The sequence below is a fragment of the Herpailurus yagouaroundi genome, unplaced genomic scaffold (assembly GCF_014898765.1).
Source record: "Herpailurus yagouaroundi ecotype Mexico unplaced genomic scaffold, PumYag 139, whole genome shotgun sequence".
NCBI lineage: Eukaryota > Metazoa > Chordata > Mammalia > Carnivora > Felidae > Herpailurus > Herpailurus yagouaroundi.
The window spans coordinates 73,315,599-73,324,723 of NW_024412394.1; the positions used below are offsets into that span (position 1 = coordinate 73,315,599).

The 9,125-nt window shown below is 38.1% G+C and overlaps 1 protein-coding gene across 1 annotated transcript in view; it reads right to left on the reverse strand.

Annotated features, from left to right (window-relative positions):
- Positions 1–290: 290 nt before the first annotated feature.
- Positions 291–9,125, reverse strand: part of FRK (fyn related Src family tyrosine kinase) — a 110,588-nt gene continuing 101,753 nt past the window's right edge. Inside the window, exons 6-8 of the mRNA XM_040474425.1 lie at positions 5,224–5,405; positions 3,952–4,117; positions 291–3,563 (exon numbers count right to left, since the gene is read on the reverse strand). Of these exons, the coding sequence (XP_040330359.1) occupies positions 3,352–3,563; positions 3,952–4,117; positions 5,224–5,405 (560 nt within the window). The 3' untranslated portion in view covers positions 291–3,351. The remainder of the gene's footprint in view (positions 3,564–3,951; positions 4,118–5,223; positions 5,406–9,125) is intronic.

Here is a 9,125-nt window from a genome sequence, read left to right on the forward strand (position 1 = left end):
GATTTACCACCACTTCCTTAATATAAAAAGGAAGAATCTTAAGGAGTTTAATGGGGCAGTGTAGGCAGTAAAAAGATGACACTATGAAAATTAAAATATTGCTGGAGCCACGGATTTAAAAGATTTATAAGTATTCTCTCTTCACCAAGCTTCCCACCAGCCTTTTTTTTTTTTTTTTTAATCCTACAACACTAAAATTTTGGATCATGTTGGAGACTATAGACCGAAACTTCTCCATAATGATGCCAAGGAAATACAAAAACATCTCCAGATGAGCCCACAGGCAATTCCAATATCCAGGTATAAACCTCATTTATTATTTTTTTTAAGAGTGGACTTTTCCAATGGGAGAACACACTAACACAATTTGAGTAAGTACCTACATTATCACCATTCCAGTTCACATAATGTGTCTTTGCAAAGAGTCCTAAAAAGTCATCACAAACACACTATTAGACAGGCTTTTGGTCCAGAAACCACACGCTCAACCAGACTACGAGAAACCTTACTGCAGATAGGGCATATGCTTGACAAAGCCATGGATCACCAGCTGGGCCCTGCTTCCTCAAGGAAGCTCCAGCTGTGTGACATTATGGCATCCTTCCAAGGGCAAGGGTTCCCTCCGGGCCATCAGAGAATCAAAAGAGTGTAGGCCCCTTGTGGTTGAGTTGACCCATGTAGTCCCATGCAGACATGTGCTGTGAGTACATGTTGTGAGTTGGCCTAGCCTGATAACTTCCCCACACTTGTTCTTCAGTGTCCTTTAAGACTCCCCCACAGCCCAGTTTGTAGATTGCTGGTCACTTTGATTTTACTTTTCTTTGATGATACAATATTCAGGTTCCACAACTATTAGGAATCCATTCTGTGCCTCTTTTGACCTTAGGTAATGTAAACCTATTTCCTTTCTAACCTTCTTAAAAGACGTTTAATGGAATTTTGAATTTTTCCTATTGCAAAAATTCTTAGGCTTTTGTCAAAGGAGATTTGAAATACCACATGAAATGATGTACTCACATCCCTCACCACCACCTCCAAATAACTGAATTACATAAATAAAACATTACATAGAAAGTGCTTTGCTACAATTTATGGGAGGTAAATTTAACAAGAACTGGCTCATTGTAGGAAAATTCAACTTATCTTTTCCTGATCTTTTTATTCTATACAGGAAAAGAAATTTATGTCAGCTTAAAAAAAATCTATTACTGCTTCTCATAACTGAATCCATTATTTTTCTCTATGATCCATCAGGCAAAAACAAGAATAATAGATTGCTTTGACAGAACCTTGAACATAAATGTCTCTAAGAATCAAATGTAGTAAGTAAAATGGGTTTCAGGTGTTATTAAAACAAGAGAGGATAACCTCCTTTATATGTTTCAAAATCAGATCTTACTTAGAAATTTATATAAGACAAATTATATAGTGGTTGAATTTTCACAATTAGACTCTGACTTTAAATAAAGTTGTCTTATACATAGTCAATTGATTTAAATAATTAGTGCTGACCTTAGCTTACAACTATTTTCTATTTATAAAAAAGTCAAAAGTCTCTATTATTGTTAGCTCTACATGACCCATTTTAGTTTCAGAGAAGTTTGAATGTCTGTATATACACCTACTTAAATCTCAGGGGTTTTCTCCTTAATGAATACCTACCCAGCATCTAATTTTATTCAGATAAGTCAACCTCCCAACTTGTCTCCAGAAAAAATGGTCACGTTCCCAGCTTGAGTGGCACAACTTCTGCCAAGCCAATCAGCACATAACATTTACATTAAGTCTATCATTCATCCAGGGAAGGGCATATGACCCCGATTTGCCTGAACATAGAATGGTTTTTATGCACGCTAAAAATGCATAGAGAGATATTTCCCATTTTCTGGATGAGGAGAAAAGAACAGGGAGCCCCAGCTGCTACCAAGCCATCTGTGACTATGAGAATGAGGACAACGCTGGTGACACAGGAGAGGATGGGAATAACATGAGTCCTGTCAACATCGCTAAAGTGCTAGCGGTCAGATACCTAGAGCCCTCTCTACCTCCAGCCTTCCATTTGGAGCTCACACATAGTGCTTCATCCACTTTGAATGTGGGTTTCTGTGATGGTTTAAATATGCTCCTCTTCTGCTTTAAAGATGAGAAAATATACTCAAATCTTGTTTCCTCATGGCTTGTTTCATTCATATTACTTTATGGCAGAAGATCTTTGTATATCTCCTTGATTTTGAAACTACCTTTGAGAACCCTCCCTCATCATCTAATGAAGCACAAAATTTGATAACACCCATTGCTTAAGAAGACAGTAACATTCTTACAAAGGTTAATGCCATTTAAGATGAGTAAAACCCCTTTTGTCTTACCAGACAAAAATACAGTTTCATAACCAAGGTCAGACATTATTTCTAGCCTCTAGATCTAAAACCAAGCTTGACCTATATTGTAGTCAATTTAAAACTCCAGCCTATATGTCAAAGGCCCATTTTTAAAAAATTATTCAGAAACCCAAGCTATAGCAATCCTACTACTCTCTTCTCATTTTCCTAAACTATTTTATACTTATTTCTCGATTTCGCGGGCTATTAGATGTTTCTCACCTATTTCCAGAGATAATAACTCATCTGCCTTGCAATCTGATTCTTAACATTAGGAGATTAAAACTAACGTAGATAATTCTCAGATGACACATACTGAGGTAAAGAAAAATCCCATGATTTCCTTCTACAAAATGAGAGAAATTTTAATTCTTTTTCTCAACAGCTGCTTCATTATTTTATGCATAGGAAAAAAAAAATATGTGCAATTACTCCAAGTACAATCAAGTCATTTAACATGGCTTTACCATCATTGTAGTTACAGGATATTTTAAAAGAGAAAAAAAAATCTCAAAGCACAGGTCCTGCTGTGCAGCAAAGCAATCAGATTCCTTCATAATAACATCCTGATGGGATTCAGCAAACCGAGGAATAATGAATAACCACTTTAATCAGTAAACAGAAAAATGCTACAACAGTCACTGAGTAAAAATTGACTATCATCTGTTGATCCTCTTGATAGGTGGTGATTCAAACAATAAATACAAATGTAAGTATTTTTAAAAAAGAAAACTAACTGGATTTAGTGTGCTTGATTTTGCCAGACAGTGATAAAATATCATCATAGACTGTCCAGCAGTGTGGGCCAGTCGATAAAATGAACATATAATCTTTTTCATAATACATGGCCAAGTTGACCCTATCACTTGAATGTGTCAAGGTAAGCTCTTTTCACAGTTGATTAATAAGCTTTATTTCTGGACTGATTATTGAACTTTTTTGCTACTTCATTATTTAATGTTCCTTTCCGTGTTCATCTTATGAAGTTATTTGCCTCTGAATATGAAAATACTGTTTCGTAATAGTCTTCAAGTTTCCAGTGCAGTGCCTCAAAGGTTGGCCGTTCTTTAGGCTCTCCATTCCAGCATTCCAACATGATGCTGTAGAATTCTTGTGGACAGTTAGGTGGTTGAGGGAGTCTGTAGTTTTGACCCAACAACTGGATTACCTGAGCACCTGTCATGCCTAAATAATACAGAATGGGACCAACAAAAAACAAGTTAAAGATCAGGGTCTTAAATTCATAGATAATTATACTCCAGATTACAAAGCAAACTGATTTCCTTGGTGAGACTATGAGGTCTACCATCCCCTTCCCAGACTGCAGAGATTAAACTAAATCTTGCAGCAAATAATGTCTATAAGACTGCAATTTAAGAGCAAAGGATACAGAGGCAATAAACCACCTCATTAATGCAAATCATCGTCATCAAATTTTATCTATTATGCTCCCACAGGCACATGGTGTGGTCAGCCTCATAACTCTGCCCTCTAAGCCTGGGCAAAGCAGTTAAAGTCACACCTAAGTAAGTGACCTGCAGCAGAAAGGCCCATTTCAGGATTAATTACTCACCACTATAAGGTATTTTGCCATAAGTAATGATTTCATAAAGAAGGATTCCAAATGACCACACATCGGACTTAATGCTGAATATATTAGCCCGAATGGCTTCAGGTGCAGTCCACTTCACTGGCAGCTTTACTTCGTGTTTGGATTCATAGATGTCTTCATTATCTACCTGTTAATGCATTAAGGAATAAAGCCACGTTCCAGTGATATATATATATATTTTTTTTCTACCCTCATTCATCTGTAACCTGCTTCACATTAAAATTTAGAGGGAAAAGATTCAAAATGAGCTTAGGTCAATTGATGATTACAGTAGCAAATTCCAAATCTGGCTTATAAGACTGAGGAATCTATGAGAAGTCATTAATGCAATGTCATATAAGGGCCTACTATGTGCTAAAAATAGCATTGGCAGGACCACTCTACTACATATGAGAGAATTCATGTGCGATGGTATTTAGCAACCGGTCTTTAGCAAATAAAAAAAGAACAATAAAAAAATAATGAAAGCAAAGCCTGTCTGTTTTCAAACTTACTGCTGGTTTTGAAGAGCCACTGAGTTTAATAATTACCACATTACCACTTTTTAATACTGAAAAGTAGGATCCAAATGATTTAAATTAATATATCAACTCACTGGGGTTCTAATTAATTTATCAAGAAAAGAGATGATGAATTCATGAAGATCAAAAAAGAATCACTTATATGTTGTGTTTCATGTTCCACATCCATATTTTTAGGGCACAATGTAGAAATTGAAAACGAGGAGAAAAACACCTAATACTATATCTCTTATATAAGTTTCTTTTGGCCTGATGTCATGAAATGAGGGGAGGGGCGGAATTAAAAAGCCAATGATTACTGAAGAATTTTGGCAGCATGAAATTTTAGTTGGCATAAAGTAAGCAAAGGGGGATGGGGTAACTACAGAAAATGTGATGCCTTTTGTAAGGAAAACAGAGACAGACAACCAGAGGCTTCCTGGTACTGAAAAATGGATCATTAATTCAACGACAAACTTAATCACATACTTTCCCATCTGGGTGGGCATCATTTTCTCTGTTTTTTTTTTTTTTTTTCTCCTTGGTGAAGAAATAGAAACAGGAGGTAGTTTATCTGTAAGGCTTTAGGCTACCACACAACTGTGGACAAAGATTGTGGACCACACAACTTGGACAAAGATTATTTTGAAGAATAACAGCAAATCTATTAGACTACTAGTATGTTAGTCTTTTAACCCATGACAAAACCTAAATGGAACAAAACAAAATTCACCTTAAAAACCCTTGCAAGTCCAAAATCTGCAACTTTGTAGATATTATGTTCACCAACAAGGACATTTCTGGCAGCCAGATCTCTATGGATGTAGTTCTGGGACTCCAAATAAGCCATTCCAGAGGCAACCTGTGCTGCCATGTCTACCTGCTGGGTCAGGTGGATTTTTGTTCCAGCATCATCTGAGCAATAAGAGAAAGTCAAAGGTTTACTTTGGAGAACATTTGAATTATTAAAGTGAATTCTGAGAATTACAATGGATGAGCTACCAGTGGGCTTAAGTGCCATAGCACCAATTTGTTGAGCAAGAAACATAATAGAAACTATTCAATTCCTGTGAAGGGCAACAATTTTCAGAGTCCAAACACATTCCAAGGCTGTGGCCCTTCCTCCCCTAAAGGAACATTACACTGAGAAAGAAACAGCAGTATCACATGATTCAAACACAGCTATAAATACCTGAAAGAGTCCAGGTATTGTCATTTTCCGTAGCACGCACCACTGACTCATCTCTTCATGGAAATTATTTACTTGGTTGCCTCTAGATTTCCTTCAAACATTGCACAGTTTGTTTTAGTCCTTGACGCTATAAAATAATACTAATTTGCATGGCTGAGCCAATGAAAATTTCTCATTCTTCCATCATATTGTTCTTAGAAATTAGTTCAGTAACAAAAATGAAGACTCTATCAGTAGTTATAAAATGTGTGTGTTACATTTGTACTTCATTAAGCTTGATGCACTTTTTCGTTTCCCTTTTTAAGCCTGTTAATCCTAGAGATGGTTTGCTCATCTCTCCAGGCATGGACATGCCTTTGATAGACACATTTTCTCCCACTACTCATAACCAGAAAATTATGCAGGAGAGTCAGTTTGGCCATTAGTAGAGAGGTTAGTTTTACTATGTGGGGACTTTGTGCAAGGTGGTCAGCCATCCTGGATACTGTTTAGCTGCTATACTGGTTAGTAGATGTCTTCAGATTTCTGGAGAATTAAAAGGTCTCATATAAATCCAAACTATCATCATCCCTGACCGAATAAGCCAAATATTACCAAAAGTGTGTTGGATTCATGGTCAAGAGTCTTAGGCACAACTTCTGACTTGAGAGGCAACTGTAGCTCAGGTGTTGGAAAACTGGCTTGAAGTTAGAGTACCAGAATCTGGATCAGGGCTTTCACAGGGCTCACATTTCTTCCTAACCTTAGGCAAGCCGCTTAACACTCCCATGCCTCAGTGTTTCCATCTATATTGTGGTAATTGTAATTACCTTATGGTATTGGTTGTTAAAATGAGTTAATACATGTAAGGCACTTAAAGCAGAGCCTGGCACCTAGAAAGAACCAGGTAAACCCTACCTGTTTTTATTCTCATTGCTGCTGCCTAAATGGAATTAAACAGTTTAAGCTTTGTCATGGTAGAGATACATACACATTACTCAAACGGAAATGTCTAAATGAAGACATGCACAAGGGTCTGGAGCTCAGGAGAGAGCACGCAGCTAAAGATGTCAACTTAACAATCACAGTTGATGAGTAGGAGTTAAACATTAAAAGTGGGCGAGACTGCTGGGAAGTGACAGAATCATGAGAAACATCAACATTTAGGGTGGGCAGAGGAAGATAAATCTGCACGAAAACTGAGAGGAATCAGTTAAAAGAATGAAAGAAGAACCAGAAGAGAACACCCTAACAGTCAAAGGTTTTGAGAAGGTCACCACCATTGCCAAATTCCACAAGTAAGTCCAGCAAGGTAAGAACTGAATGCCTTAGTGGCAGGATGAACAACTTCACTGGAGATGGGGGACAAGGGGTTGAGAGCAGAACAGAAGCTGAGGACATGGAGACAGCAGGAGGAGATGTCAATTTCCAAACCCTAGTCAAGAAAGGAAGACAACAAAAGAGTTGGCAGTTGGCAGAGGAAAGTGTGAACCATGGGAAAGTGATTATCAAGAAATTCATGACTGTGAGGGGCTGTCAATGATATGGGACTTAGGGAGTTTCTGGAGTGCTAGCCATGTTCTCACTCTTGATTTGTGCAGTGACTATACAATTATTTACTTGCTCACTCTTAAGTAATGATAAATTATGCTCTATGATGTGTGCTCTTTCTATAATGTATGCTATCTTTTCAATAAAAAATGAAATAAACAGAGTTGAGGAGATTTTTTTTTAACGGTGAAGACCTAAGCACAGTGTGTGTATGCGTATGTGTCGGTAAATACATATTTATTTTTTAATGCAAGCAGCATATTTATTTATTTATTCATTTATTTATTTATTTTTATTTTATTTTATTTTATTTTATTTTTTAGAGAGAGAGAGAGAGAGAGAGAGAGAGCACATGCAAATGAGAGAGAGGGGCAGAGGAAGACAGAGAGAGAATCTTAAGCAGGCTCCACACTCAGCATGGAGCCCAACGTGGGGCTCAATTCCACAACCATGAGATCACGACCCGGGCTGAAATCAAGAGTCAGATGCTTAAATAAATGAGCCACCCAGGCACCCCTGCAAGCAGTATATTTAAATAGGATATGCGGTGAAACTAACTTCTCACTGATCCATTTGTCCTCTTCTTCCTGGGCAAACACAGAGGACTATATTCCCCATCTTCCCTAGCAGTTAAATTGGATCATGCCACTAGTTCCGTGCACTGCAATGCGTGCAAGAGAGGATGTCCGTCACTTACAGGCCTAATCCTTAAAATCTCCCGCAGTTTTGTAGCTAGAAGAAATAAATTTTGAAATGGCAGAGCCACACGATGAAAGGAGTCTAAATCCCTATGTCACCATCTAAGGCGTGCCACTCAGAAGAGCAGTGTGATGCATATCAAAAATGCATATTTTTACAGCAATGTGCAGAATGAACCTGGACCACTTTCTTACACTGCACACAAAAATAAACTCAAAATGGATGAAAGACCTAACCATAAGACAGGAAGCCATCAAAATCCTAGAGGAGGCGGGCGCCTGGGTGGCTCCATCAGTTTAGTGTCCGGCTTTAGTTCAGGTCATGATCTCATGGTTCATGGGTTCAAGCCCTGCGTCAGGTTCTGTGCTGACAGCTCAGAGCCTGGAGCCTGCTTCAGATTCTGTGTCTCCCTCTCTCTCTGCCCCTCCCCCCATGTATGCTCTGTCACTTTCTGTCTCTCTCAAAAAAAGAAAAAAAATGTTTTTTATTTTTTAAATCCTAGAGGACAAAACAGGCAACAACCTCCTTGATCTCGGCCACAGCAACTTCTTACTTGACGTGTCTCCAGAGGCAAGGGAAACAAAAGCAAAAATGAACTATTGGGACCTCATTAAGATAAAAAAATTCTACACAGCAAAGGAAACAATCAGCAAAACTAAAAGGCAACCAACGGAATGGGAGAAGATATTTGCAAATGACATGTCAGATTAAGGGCTAGTATCCGAAATCTATAAAGAACTTATCAAGCTCAACACCCAAAAAACAAATAGTGCAGTGACAAAATGGACAAAAGAGATGAATAGACACTTTTCCAAAGAAGACATCCAGATGGCCAACTGACATATGAAAAAATGCTCAACATCACTCATCATCAGGGAAATACAAATCTAAACCACAATGAGATACCACCTCACACCTGTCAGGATGGCTAAAATTAACAACTCAAGAAACAACAGATGCTGGTGAGGATGCAGAGAAAGAGGAACCCTTTTGCACTGCTGGTGAGAATGTAAACTGGTGCAGCCACTCTGGAAAACAGTATGGACGTTCCTCAAAAAATTAAAAATAGAACTACCCTATGACCCAGCAATTGCACTACTAGGCATTTATCCAAGGGATACAGGTGTGCTGTTTCGAAGGGACACATGCACCCCCATGTTTATAGCAGCACTATCAACAATAGCCAAATTACAGGGAGAGCCCAAATGTCCATT